Raw genomic sequence first — 12,715 nt, 5'->3', positions numbered from 1 at the left:
AAATTCGTGTGATATTCTCAACTATAAAAATCTACAATGAACCACCAGCCATCCAACCCTGCTGGGGTTTTAGGCACTGCCACCTCCAAAACCCTTTTGCCGCTCTCTGCTTCCTTTTCCGGCCACAATGGGCGGCGCCACAAGGTTCCTCATGCTACTCGCCACTCCCTTCCCCATCCTTCACCCTCGCCCTTCGCTGCTCCATCTCGCCCGCCGCTCCGTTCTCTCCCTCTCCCCACACCTCTACCTATCCGCCACCAGTCGCCGCCGTCTGCGGTTTTCCATCACCGCCTCCGACCACCTCCACACCCACGCCGCCGCTGCTGCGTCCACCAGGGACGACTATCTCGGAGACCCCTTTGTGTCTTCGCCGAATTCTTCCCGGACTTGGCACCCGTGGCCGGAGTGGTCCAGACTGGTGGAATCTCTCAACGCCGGAGGTGACATCGCCCGGGCTCCTTCTGATGATGATGCATTTGTGGAATCTGAGGGTTTGCCGGATGAATTTGTGCGGGCTGCAATAGCGTGCCTTGGGTTTGGTCGCAATAACCCGAATGCTCTAGGGTTTGTTATTGACTCAAATCTGTAAAGTTTTTGTTGATATCGTTAAGTTTCTGAATTTGAGAACATGCCTTGTATTCAGGTCGCTTTCGAGGAAAGCTATTGAGGTGGTTGTGGAAAATGGATCACCATTTCTATTCACTAATGGGTTTGACTCAGTCAGGAGATTGAGGGCATTTCTTGCCGGCGGTGAAAGCAATGTAAGCTTCTATGAAATCTTTGTTACTCATGTTGTTCTTTAAATAAATGCTTTGGTTTTCTTTTTCTTGGAAAATGATGGTAGCTAGGATGTTGGAGGTGGTGTTTGAACTTGGGAGTGGTGGTCTTGGCAATGGTTTTGTAAAAGGTGACAGTTTGAATGGTATTCTCCAATAATATCATGAATAGGAAATTGCAGAGGTTGTCAGGATAATACCGCATTTCACAACTGCGGTAGATTAACTAGTTGCTAAGCTCTAGCCGATTTACTATGAACTATTTCCATACACTATGTAATTTGTTACTTATTAAACTATTTCCATACACTATGTGATTTGTTACTTATTAAACTATTTCCAATACTAACTTTGGTAGAGCAAATAAGCCCAATTTTGCCCTCTTCATGCAAGATACTGCAAATTGACATTTATTGGAAATTCTGAGTATATTTAAGGCAGGAAAGCAAGTACAAATAAGGATGAAAGATCCTTTAAGGAGGAAAGTGAAAGAATAATTAAGAATAAATATAAGGACACTGCTAGACCAAAACTGAACTTTACCTTAAGAGAGGTATTAGTCCCTTGCCACCTTGGCAAAGTGCCCCTGATTCACTGAACCCTTATTTAGCTAATTAGCTGGTGTAGGCTTCCATATGAAGGAAGAAAAGAGGTAGCATGCTTCTTGCTCTCCGAAAAAAGAAAAAGCTTCCCTAGCAACCTCCTGTTTTTGATAAGTGAGCAAAAGTTGTATTAACAGTGTTTATCAAAAGAGCGCCTTTATTATATTATCCTAATTTACCTATCAAAAAAAGAAAAGAAAAGAAAAACAGTGTTTATCAAAAGAGTCAAACTACAAGGGCACCAAGAGGCTGCTCTCTTAGTGACCTCTTAAAAGGTGACAGGTAACATGCTTAGAAATTTTTTCATGGCCAGTTTAGTATTTCACTATTCCCACAACATAGAGGATGCTAGGCTCTCAAGTCCTTCTTGGGAGAAACTGGTTCCCAATAAGGTACTCTGTAAAGATTAATTTTGAGACTAGTGATCCTCTTGAAGGCCTATAGGGTAAGCTTTGAGATTGGATATTTGTTTCTTTGAGGGGGTGGAAAAAATGATATCATTTGAAAACTAGAAGTAAGGAGCTAGAACTTGATATTGCCTACCTTGGAACTTTCCACTAAACCTAAATCTTCTGGTCTGCAACACTCCAACTAAGAATATCCACCACTAAAATCACGAGAAAGGGAGATAGGAGATTCTGCTGTCTAAGCCCTCCAGAAGCATCAGTCTATCCCTAGTCATCCCATTAATCACAAAGGGAAAAGACGTCTTTACTATTTGTTTTCTGTGGGGCAAAAAAAGAATGATGTAACTTGTATCCTTAGAATTGGAGTTAATGCAATTCCACCTTCTTTCTTGTAAATCACTAGGATAACAAGGATAAGACTAGAGAATCCACCTTCCCAATTACAACATCAAATTTCTTAGGAGCATAAAGTCATTTTGGGGACAGTTTGCAAGGCAAACACTTCTTTGGTTCTGTCTACCATAATTTCATCATCTTCTTTGACTTCCTTGAGTTTGACCTTGGAATCTTCTTGCTCTTTTATGATTTCTGTGTATGCTCTTATAGTCATGTCTTTGCTTCTTCAAAATTGCCTTGTTGGTCTTCATGCTGATCTTGAAGAATATGAGTAACATCTTGTCTAGGAAACTGATGTGGGACTTTGACCATTCTTTTTGAAGCTGTCTAGTGTCCTATTGGGAATGGTTAATTGCTCTTTATTAGACTTCATTGATGGAAGAAAATTGGTTTTTGTATAGTTTGCCACTTTCATCCCCATTATTATTTTTGGTAAACAAATGGAGCATCTATTAAAAGAGCGCTAAAGAGAGGGGGCGCTTCCAATTGATACAAGTAGTATATGCAAAACATCACAGCAAAACACCAAAAGGCATATTCAAGAACAGCCTACAAAAAACCAAAAACTATTCACAAGTTAGGCTATACAAGAAATCAATCATTGAGGAGCTCTCCATCTCCAATGAAGTGTGGGGCCACTCCAATAGGGATTTAATGAAGAACTCCTTGAACCTTTGATATGAGAGTTCTTCATTGAGAACCCTTTGTTGCTCTCTTTCCACATACACCAGAGCAAAGATACTTCCATCCCCATTACCTTTTTGTGTTTTTTTGTGTATTTGGGGTGTGTTCCCCTTTTTTGGTAAGTGTTGTTTAATATATCTCTAGTTGCTAAGCAAAAAAGAAAAGAAAAAAGGATAGGGGTAAAAGAGAATAGAAGGTGGTTTCTTATTAAGGATATCTTTGACTGATTTCTTATTGATTCTCCCCCTTTAAATATGCCATATCCAAGTGTCCATGTCCATTATTGAGATCCTTTTTAGCCGAGTCCTACAATTTGTAGGTATAAAAGATTGAAATTTGGACACATAGTCATACCTGACATCCTCATGTGAACACATGCAACTTAGTTGCTTAGGATAACAATCCACTTGTTCTTAATGATTTCTTTTATTATCATCAAGGTCATTTAACTAATTCATTTTTTTACCTCTAATCCAAGCAACATATTCTTTTCTAATTAACATTTTTCTTTGTGGCCTTCGTTATCTTTTGAGAAGGCCACAGACTTGGATGAGAGGGTTGCTGTTCTGACCACATTGGTGGACTGGCCAAAAGAAAATTTGAGGTTAAGGAAAAAATGTGAACTGATGCTGGAAAGCAATTGAAGCCTTAGGCTTCAAGTTGTCTTGTGAAGAGAGTTGGTGAGATGTATGGAGACCTCATGTATAATGTTCGGAAAGAGAATCAAAGGGAAATTTCATGAGAGAATAGGAGAAGTGAGTGGATGTATATGATGTTCTTCGGTTTGAGGATGATGCTAGAGGGTGCTGGAATGAGGAACTGCCGCTGAAGGCAAAGTCTGCAATTGTGTACATTGAGAGGCAACTCTTCGAGATTGAAAGGAGTGGATGGAATTAGAGGAGTTTGACTGAAGAGTACCTGAGAAGATAATGGGCGCTCCCATTATTGTTCTCTTGAGAAGGAAGAGATTTGGTTGCTGGTTGAATGGCTAGGAAATGAGTTTCCACATGAGGAAAGGGGGAGCAAGCCTGAACAGAAGTGACTCCAGGATCATATGTGTGTGTGTTTATGTATGTTCCTTTTTATTTTTTTTTCTTTTTTCCTTGGAGGTTGACATCACCATCCAGAGGGGATTGGTTGCAGTGGTTTTTTTTGCTACAAATCTGAGAATAAGCCATTTAATAATACGGAGTTGGATGTCTCTCTGCTAAGGGCCACATGAGTCATGGATGTGTAAGGGATCTGGAAGTTCATGTACTATGAATCATAGTCATCAACTTTGCTCCATGATTATGTGGAATACTAAATAGTAACTGCGATTGGAGGACAGAGGCTGCTTCAGTTGGAGATTCAGTGGCTATTAAAGGACAGTACCTATTTACCCTTGTTTCAGAGAAGGAAGCTGTTTTATTTGTTAAGCAGATTTGAGGGCTATAGGACACAACAAATTGGAGGGGATTAGTCAGAGATGGTGAATCACTATTGTATGGTAGGTTGATCCCTTCAATTAGCACCCTTCAACTTGCTGGATTTTTGCTAAGTTCCTACATTGTTTTAAATTTCTTTAGGGACTTAGAAAGGGAAAACTTACTTTCCTTTGTCAATTGATTTAACCTTTGATCACTGTGAAAACTTCTAAAAAGTTTCACCTAATTTTTAGTAAACACTTTATGAAGATGATCAGATCTGGATTTCAGTGATCAAAATTTTTCATCAGTGTGGTCTTACAAATTGGATTCCATCTTGAGAATGTGTTCAGAAACTTCTAATAGCAATTGCCCAAAGTATGGGGATGACTGAAAAAGCTCTCACCATTTGGTAAATCAAAATGATCAAAGATCAAGAATTATGGGTTTGTCATTCTCTTTGGATTAAGAGCTTTTTGTATTTAGAAAAGCAAAGACCATATCAAGGCAACAAGCTTTGTTGATGTGACTTAGCTCCTTACTAACAATCCAATTCAATATATTCCAAATAGACAGCATTATTAATCTTGAGTTTCACTTAGATAATCGAGAAAAACTATTTTATCGAATGGGGTTTAGCATGTTAAGTCTTACAGATAGGGTGCCCAAAATTCTATCACTAACTGTAAACAAGTTTAAGTCTTTAGGATAGTGGGGATTTAGTGCATGAGTCACACTGAATCATCCAAATCATCTACACTGTGATTTCAGGATTCTAATTCATCTCATGAATTAAGCAGTACTGAATATTCACAATATGCCAAATATGATACTAAATTTTAAATATTCTTTATAAGATTATGCAAATATCTAATTTGTCTTTTATACTACATACAATCAAAACTGTAACCACTTCATTTAGAATGAATGCTGAATGGCCAAATCTGTATGATTATCATTCAAATGGATTATATGAGCCTTTAAACAGGAATATGCCTAAAACACGTAGAAGTGGCAACTAAAATTGGGTGGAGAGAGTTCCAACTAAAATTGTGTTCTTTGCGTGGGAAGCCACTTGGGGGAAGATTATGACTTTTGATAGACTCCAAAAGAGAGGGTGATAGCTTCCCAATCGCTGTTTTTTGTGTGCTTGTGAAGAGAAAAATGTAAATCACATCCTTATTCATTGTACAGTGGCCCAGAGTGCTGTGGGACTTAGTTTTGGGTTTGTTTGGGGTTCAGTGGACATTTCCTGAAATTGTAAAGGAGGTTTTATTTAGTTGGAGGGGATCCTTTGTGGGAAAAAAAAGGAAAAAACTTTGGAATTCCATTCCGTTATTTATTTTTTGGACGGTTTGGAAGGAAAGGAATAGACTAGCTTTTGGGGGGGGGAGTTAGTTATTCAGAAAATTAAGTATTCTTTTGTATGTAACATTTGGGGTTGAGCTAAATTGTATATGGGAGAGGAGCCGAACTCCCTTATAGGATTTCTGGAGTGGTTAGCTTCCAGATAAGGGGTGGTGGGTTTTTTGTTTGTGAGGCCTTAGTAGCCTTGTATACCCCCTATATACTTTGTGGCTTTTTGCCTCTTTTCTATGAACTCTGTGCTTACTTATCAAAAAAAAAAAAAAAAAACATGTAGAAGTGGCAACAGTGCCAAACATAGCTCGTATGGTTGTGTTGGTGGTAGTGACAGTTTTGTTGGTTATATGGGTGTTGGGATTGGGGGGTGGTGCATTGCTGCTGGCGGTTGTGGGAGAGTGCATGGGGGAGGTGATGCTGTTGGTGATAGCTGAGAGACATTGAATCAGCTGGCTTTGTTCTAATTTCTTGCATTGTTTTTACTTCATCTTGGTATGGTGCTATAGAGGGCAAGGATATAGGAGTTGTTAGTGGTGATAGTTAAGAGGAATTGAATTGGGTTATATATATATATAGATACAAGAATTTAAACCTTGAATTTCTCCACCCTTCCATCCCAACCTCTGGCCACATGCGTTTGACCTAGATAAGATCAAATTTCCATCAGAAACTGATTAACACACAAAATGTTCAGCCTTGCCTTCCACTATAAGATATTAGAGTGTAACATAAGATATTAGATAAAAAACATTGTTTGATATCAATTTTGCTGATGAGTGTAACATTCATGGATGTTCTTCACATGGACAATAAATTCGGAAAAAACCTATGATTTTTTTTTTTAAGATGATGAACTACTGTTCTTGTTTGTAAAAATAAAAATAAAAAATTCTTCTGACAACATTTACAATATCAAGCTAAACCCTCCAAAATTAAATTTCTGGGAATATTTTCATAGCAACTTGGTGAATTTGATTGCTTTGTCGTCTCATTATAGTTTCGTACTATTTAGTATTGTCTGAACTTCTCTCCTGTTAGCTATTTATGCTTGGCATATCCTTTAGCCTATTAATAATAATAATAATAATAATACTAAAAAGGAAATAGAGTAACCATAACTGTCTTGGTTTTCTGCAATGTCTTAAATTTTCTTTCTCATTTTTAGGTTATGGAATCTGAGAAAGCACGCACAGTTGATCTGATGAGGTTCTTATTGAGTTATGCAAGCAATCCTACTAATTCTTCAGGGAGGAATGATAGCTACAACAGGGAACTTGTTGAATCATCTGTTCGGAATCTGTTGAATGAGTTGGCTGAGATGAGCTGTAGGGTTCCAGCATCAGATCTGTCTGGTTCAGTGCAAAAACATTTCTCAGATAGATATGGACAAACACCAAGACCTCTTGGCCAAAATATTGAAATGAAGAGAGGTGACTGGCTTTGCCCAAGGTAAGTCCTCTGTAATTTGTTTTGAATATTTTCTGTACTAAACTACCTGCTATGTTCTTGGCCTAGGTTTGTAGAAGGCACCATCTTCTGCCATAGCCTCTAAGGAATTTGACATCAATTCATAAAGAGTTGAAGTCAAGTTGAGGGTGATTAGAATAGTGTTGAGCTTTGATGGTTCATACTTTGACACATAAAGCCAAATTCATATAGTTGTGTTAAGGCTTGTTGGTTTTAGTTCTGCTTCTATTTTAATTATTTTGGTTTCTTTAGAGTGTGATAGTGCAAAAATAACCTTTGTCTAAACTCCTTTTAATTTCTGAAATACTAGCATCCAAGTTGCATGTGATGTTGCAATGTTGTGATACGTATGCAATTGCAGGTCTTGCTGCTAATACCTACATGATACAATGATGTTAAAGATTACTGGAAACTAAAAGCTCCATAGTTCAAAGCTGCATGCAGGATTTCCTTAACAGACCAATTCATATAATTAGGAAAAGAAAAAAATTACTTCAGCAAGTGAATTGTAAGCGATCAAATTGTTGATCACATATTATTTTTAGTTTGCTAATAAAAAAAATTGCACCCTGACATTTCCTTTTTATTTCCAGAGTTTAGATATAATTAAATGATCTTCTTATTTAAGATATATTAAGATATGTTTCTTTTTCCCGTTTCTCTTTCCCCCCTCTCAATCTTGTTTGAATATGAAGCTATTTTGGATATTTATGCATCTCATTCTTTAGATGTATCTGTCAGTTTTTTTTTTTTTTTGATTTTTTTTTTTAATTTGATTGTGTTTCTGGGAATTTCTCTTTGAATTAGAACTTTTAGTGTTGGTGAATTTGAGAATACTTCTGCCTCCTGCCCCATTAACTGCCCTAATAAAAAGATTAAAAAAACACTACTTTACCAAATATAAAGAAAAAAAAAGTTGCGCTTTCCCGCAAAGTTCCATCCTTATGCGCTTAAAAAAGAAAAGGAATTTCTATTCTTCTCATCTGTCTCCTCAATCCACTTCTCTTTTTGCTTGTTTATGTTTATCAATATTTTGTGTCTCAATATCTTGCTGGATGTGAGTATTAGTTTGTCTTTGTTTTTATTTATTTTTGATAGGTAATGGTGTTTGTATGTCTTTATTGCTCAATAAAAAATGACTTACCGTTTCAAAATTTTTCATCTCATTTAAGTATGAAGTTATTCAGCTAATCATGGTTTTTTTTCTCTTGATGCAGCTTTTACTTTTCAAATTCTTTGTTTGTGTTTCTCTTTGAATTAAGATTTTATTGTGGTAGTGAATTTGCTTACTTTTGTCCACATGATTGATGCTGTTTCATTTTGTGATAAGAGGATGATGCTGTTTCATGCTGCACTGAGTTCTTCTATTTCATCTTCTTTTTGCTAAAACTTCTCTGCATATTCTTCTCCTTTTTGCATGAAAAGTAATGCCATTAATGCTGTATTTGCTAAAACTAAAGAACTTGAGATAAGTAGAAATGATGATAGTAAGAAAGCATATCTTGACAAGTTTCTCTTTAAATTGGGACTGTTGTGCTAGTGAATTTGACCAATCTTTGTTATATGACTGGTGCTATTTTATTTGACTTACAGTAATTACAGATATGATTAGATAAAGTAATTACAGATGACTAGGTAAGTAATCTGAATGAAACCTATATTTTAAAATGTAGTATTGGGATAGACTGAATATGGTTTAATTTAATAAATTACAGAGAAAATTAGTATTTTATTGAATAACTTATTTGATTTATTTATTCAATAAAGTATAATATGCATATAAAAGTATTTCTTGGTTTTAAAAAACAAATAAAAGAAATTATACTGTATTTTTGACAATAAATGCCCATCATGTGTTCCATGAGCTAGTAGTAACCATATGATGGGAGAGACCCCTGGGAGAAGTCATAATTAGTGATGGTTATGGAAAATTTTGAATGTGTTGGAGTAATGACCTCATATTTTAATGTCATGAATTTGTCCTCCATCAAATTTGTTTGATAGGCTTAACAGGTATTTTGAGCCAGCTTATTAATGTAATAGCAAAGATAGGTGTATTTTTGAATAACTGCACTTGGTTTCCTAAAAATAAGTTGAACTGTGAAATTCTCTATGGCAAACTGGAGAAAGTAGGTGAGGAAAGAACTGATTGAATTACCGTGAAACTCATTTCTAATAAATAATTATTCTCGATGTTCACAAACTCTGTTTAGTGTTGTTAAAATCAAAAGCATGTAAAATAAAAGTATGTATTTAGGACATGAGTAGGCTTTCTTTCTAAAACCTGGCTTCTGCTAGTGAGGGTAGACCACACTGAAGTCTTCACTTAATATAATGGGTTTTAATGATATTTATTGCCTGAGTTCCTTGCTGAGTTTACTTGTACTTGTTGTCATAGGTATTCCTATCAAACTCATTTCTCTTTTTTCTTTTTCTTTGTAGCTTGGTTGCCTGTTTATTATTATACCGTTTTCTTGCTACTCCCAGGACTTGCATCTCCTGGCATGTGAGATCCTCTCTGATAAATAACATTTTCATTTCATTTTTTTTCCTTTTCATTGAGCAGATGCAGTTTCATGAACTTTGCAAGAAACATGAAATGCCTGGAATGTGAGGAGGCACGACCAAAGAGACAGCTGACTGGTGGGGAGTGGGAGTGTCCTCAGTGAGCATTCCTTTCTTATTTATCCATATATGCTTATTCATAGATCCCTACAGTTTGATAAATTGTTAAAATTCACTTTTTTTTTTTTTTTTGGTTTTTTCCCTCCCTCTTTTCCAGGTGTGATTTCTTTAATTATGGGAGGAATGCGACATGCTTAAGGTGTGATTGCAAGCGACCAGGAGAAGCCTCATTTGGTTCCACCAACTCCAGGTCAGGTGTGGGATATGGTAATGGTAGATTTGCAAATAAGGTTGATATTGATAGCAGGTTGGCTGACAATGAGGAGAAGGCAGAGCGGTGGTTCAGTAAAATTTCTCAGTTGGACAGTACCACTGACATGAACAGTGCCATAGGAGATGAGGATTTTCCTGAAATCATGCCATTGAGGAAAGGGGTTAACAGGTTTGTTGTCAGCACAAGGAAGACACCCTTAGAGAGGAGGTTGGCTAATGCTCAAAACCGAAGAAACTTGGGAAACGATGGCACTCCTGAGGGTGATTTCCAAAGTGGAGGTTCTAATAAGACTCTTGACACAAGTGTCAGCAAGAGTTTGGATGAGATTCTTGGTCGCTCATCTGCTGTTTCTGGAGTAGATAATAACAGCACCACTACTGCAGAAAATGCTGGATCAGAGAGTCGTCCTCCATTCTCTGGCTCAGCTTCCTCACAATATGGACGCCCTAAAGGAAACAATTCTAGTTATGCTCCTTTTGTTCCATTACCTGCAGATATGTTTGCTAATAAGTCTCAAAATCCGAAGGAAGATAGTGAGAAGGCAGTGGCAAACAGCTCTGGATCTTTTGCTCCAGAGGCCACTGACCAATTAGGCCCTATTTCTGGGACAAGTGAGTCTAACAAATATGGAGACAATTTGAAACTCTCTGAGAAGCCTGTGAGTCAGGCTGAGAGCAAGGTGGAAGACAAGGAACAAGCTGAAAAATCCGAGAGATGGTTTAAGAAGGTTGCAGAACTGCATGATGTCACTGATCTATCCAGTGCAATCTCAGATGAGGACTTCCCAGAGATCATGCCAATGAGAAAAGGAGAGAATCGGTTTGTTGTTAGCAAGAAGAAAGATCGATCATTGACTTCCCCAACGTACAAGCGACGATTGGCCATGGATCAAGCAAGTAAGACAAATTTTGTGCCTTTCGTCCCTTTCCCACCGGATTACTTTGCCAAAAAGGATAAACAGCAGCCAAATGAGGCAGATTCAACCCAGAAAGTTACTGGTGAAACTTCTCCAACATCTGCTATCCCAGAGAAGCTTTCAGAGAGGTTGGACGACAGAATACATGATAGGGATCACATGCAGCCAACAGAAAATCAGACAAACAGTCCAGGAAGCTGGAATTTCAGTTCTGGTGAGAACTCAAGAGACAGACCAACACCGAGTTATAGTAATCCCCAGACTAATACCAAAGATAGTTGGAACAGTGGATATTCTGGAAAAGACAATATGACAAATTTGAATGAGAGTTCACCCGGATTACCCAAGAATCAAAATGTTAGACAGGGCTGGACTGGAAAGAGTTTGGAGGGATCAGCAGTGAAGGAACCAGATCCTCTGGACATGTCAGAGGAGGCCAAGGCAGAGAGGTGGTTTCGACGTGTTGCCCAGATCAAGGACATCTCAGAGCTGAGCCAGATCCCAGATGAAGACTTCCCCTCAATAATGCCAATGAGGAAAGGGGTGAACAGGTTCGTCGTGAGCAAGAGGAAAACACCATTGGAGAGGAGGTTGACATCTCCTCAGTACCGGAGAAATCTACCGGTTGTTAGCTCTGAACCAGTGAAGAAGGAAAATGAAAGTGGATGATGGAACATGGAAGGCTTCTCCTCCTGTTGTTTGAATGTGAAGGTAGCTATTTATCTCTGTGATTCTTTGTTTCTCATAAATTTGGTTGAGAAGAGTAGGAACCCAAAACATTTATTCTATGCCCAAATGAGTGTATAAGAATTTTGACTCTTTTGAACTGTGAAATAAGGGGGAAAAACCCTACTTGTTTTGTTCCTGGGGACAGGAAAATGAATTTGTTTGGTTGCTGAGTAAAAGGATAGGAAAATGAATGAAGCTGTTTCTAAATAATTAATATATATAAAAAAAACACCATTTCCAAAAGCAAAAATCTAATTGAAGTTTGATTTTTATATTGTTTATACTTGTTATTTTGAATCTTTTTATGGTTTGCATAAGGCCATGAACATTTGTAATTTTATTATTTATAGTGGCCTTAGACAAGTAGGAGAAGTTAAATAAATATACATAACCTAGCTATCATGTTTAGGGTTGCAATTTGGGTGGATTGGTCAGGTTGATGATTAACTTGAGCTTAGCCCGAATTAAGAAAAAATCAATTTGTGCTCAACCAAACCCAATCTCTAATTCAATGTGTTCAATTCAAGTTGATCTGATTGGGTTCAAAAAATATTAAATAAATAGGTGAATTCATGTAACCATACATAAACTAAAAAGAAAAAAAAGAGATTTTGGAACTTCATTTTTTTATTTTTAATTTTAGTGTAAAATAGGAAAAAACATTGCTTATTCACACACTTCAGTAGTGCTTTCAAATTTGTTTCATAATTACCCTCAAAAAGTAAAGGACAAAATACACACCAATTTAATATAACCTATTGAGAAATATATGTATAATTTATTTTTATTTCTCGTACATCAATATATCTTATTTACCACTTATCATGTTCCCATTTTTTTCTTTTTTCTTTTGTTTTTTCCTCTTTTGCCCCATAATCTATTATCACCTATTATAGTTTTTATTATTATTTTTCTCTTTTTCTTTTATATTCTTTTTAATATGTTCATGTATTTTCTCATAAAACTTCTTTAATTTTAATTTTTTTTACTCTCGAATTTCTCAATATTTATTGATTTTAATTATTTTTTTTAACATATTAAACTTAAAATGATAATATATAATAAATAGTT

General features: G+C 36.7%; 1 protein-coding gene across 1 annotated transcript; it reads left to right on the top strand.

The window, feature by feature from the left end:
• On the top strand, positions 1-11,794 carry LOC100262132 (zinc finger protein VAR3, chloroplastic). Its single transcript, XM_002268458.5, has 5 exons — positions 1-564; positions 644-761; positions 6,799-7,082; positions 9,667-9,765; positions 9,883-11,794. The coding sequence occupies exons 1-5, from the start codon at positions 128-130 to the stop codon at positions 11,582-11,584; spliced, it is 2,640 nt and encodes an 879-aa protein (XP_002268494.2). The 5' UTR covers positions 1-127; the 3' UTR covers positions 11,585-11,794.
• Positions 11,795-12,715: the final 921 nt, after the last annotated feature.

Source organism: Vitis vinifera, chromosome 8 (genome assembly GCF_030704535.1).
Source record: "Vitis vinifera cultivar Pinot Noir 40024 chromosome 8, ASM3070453v1".
NCBI classification, from domain to species: domain Eukaryota; kingdom Viridiplantae; phylum Streptophyta; class Magnoliopsida; order Vitales; family Vitaceae; genus Vitis; species Vitis vinifera.
Note: the sequence above shows the minus strand (reverse complement) of the source record. Positions and strands in the feature narration are given on the sequence as shown.

Excerpts from the sequence above, each read along its gene's own strand:
- LOC100262132 (XM_002268458.5), top strand. The coding sequence starts at position 128 with ATGGGCGGCGCCACAAGGTTCCTCATGCTACTCGCCACTCCCTTCCCC. Across the intron at positions 565-643 it reads AATAACCCGAATGCTCTAGG|GTCGCTTTCGAGGAAAGCTA; the intron begins GTTTGTTATTGA and ends CCTTGTATTCAG. Across the intron at positions 9,766-9,882 it reads GGGGAGTGGGAGTGTCCTCA|GTGTGATTTCTTTAATTATG; the intron begins GTGAGCATTCCT and ends CCTCTTTTCCAG.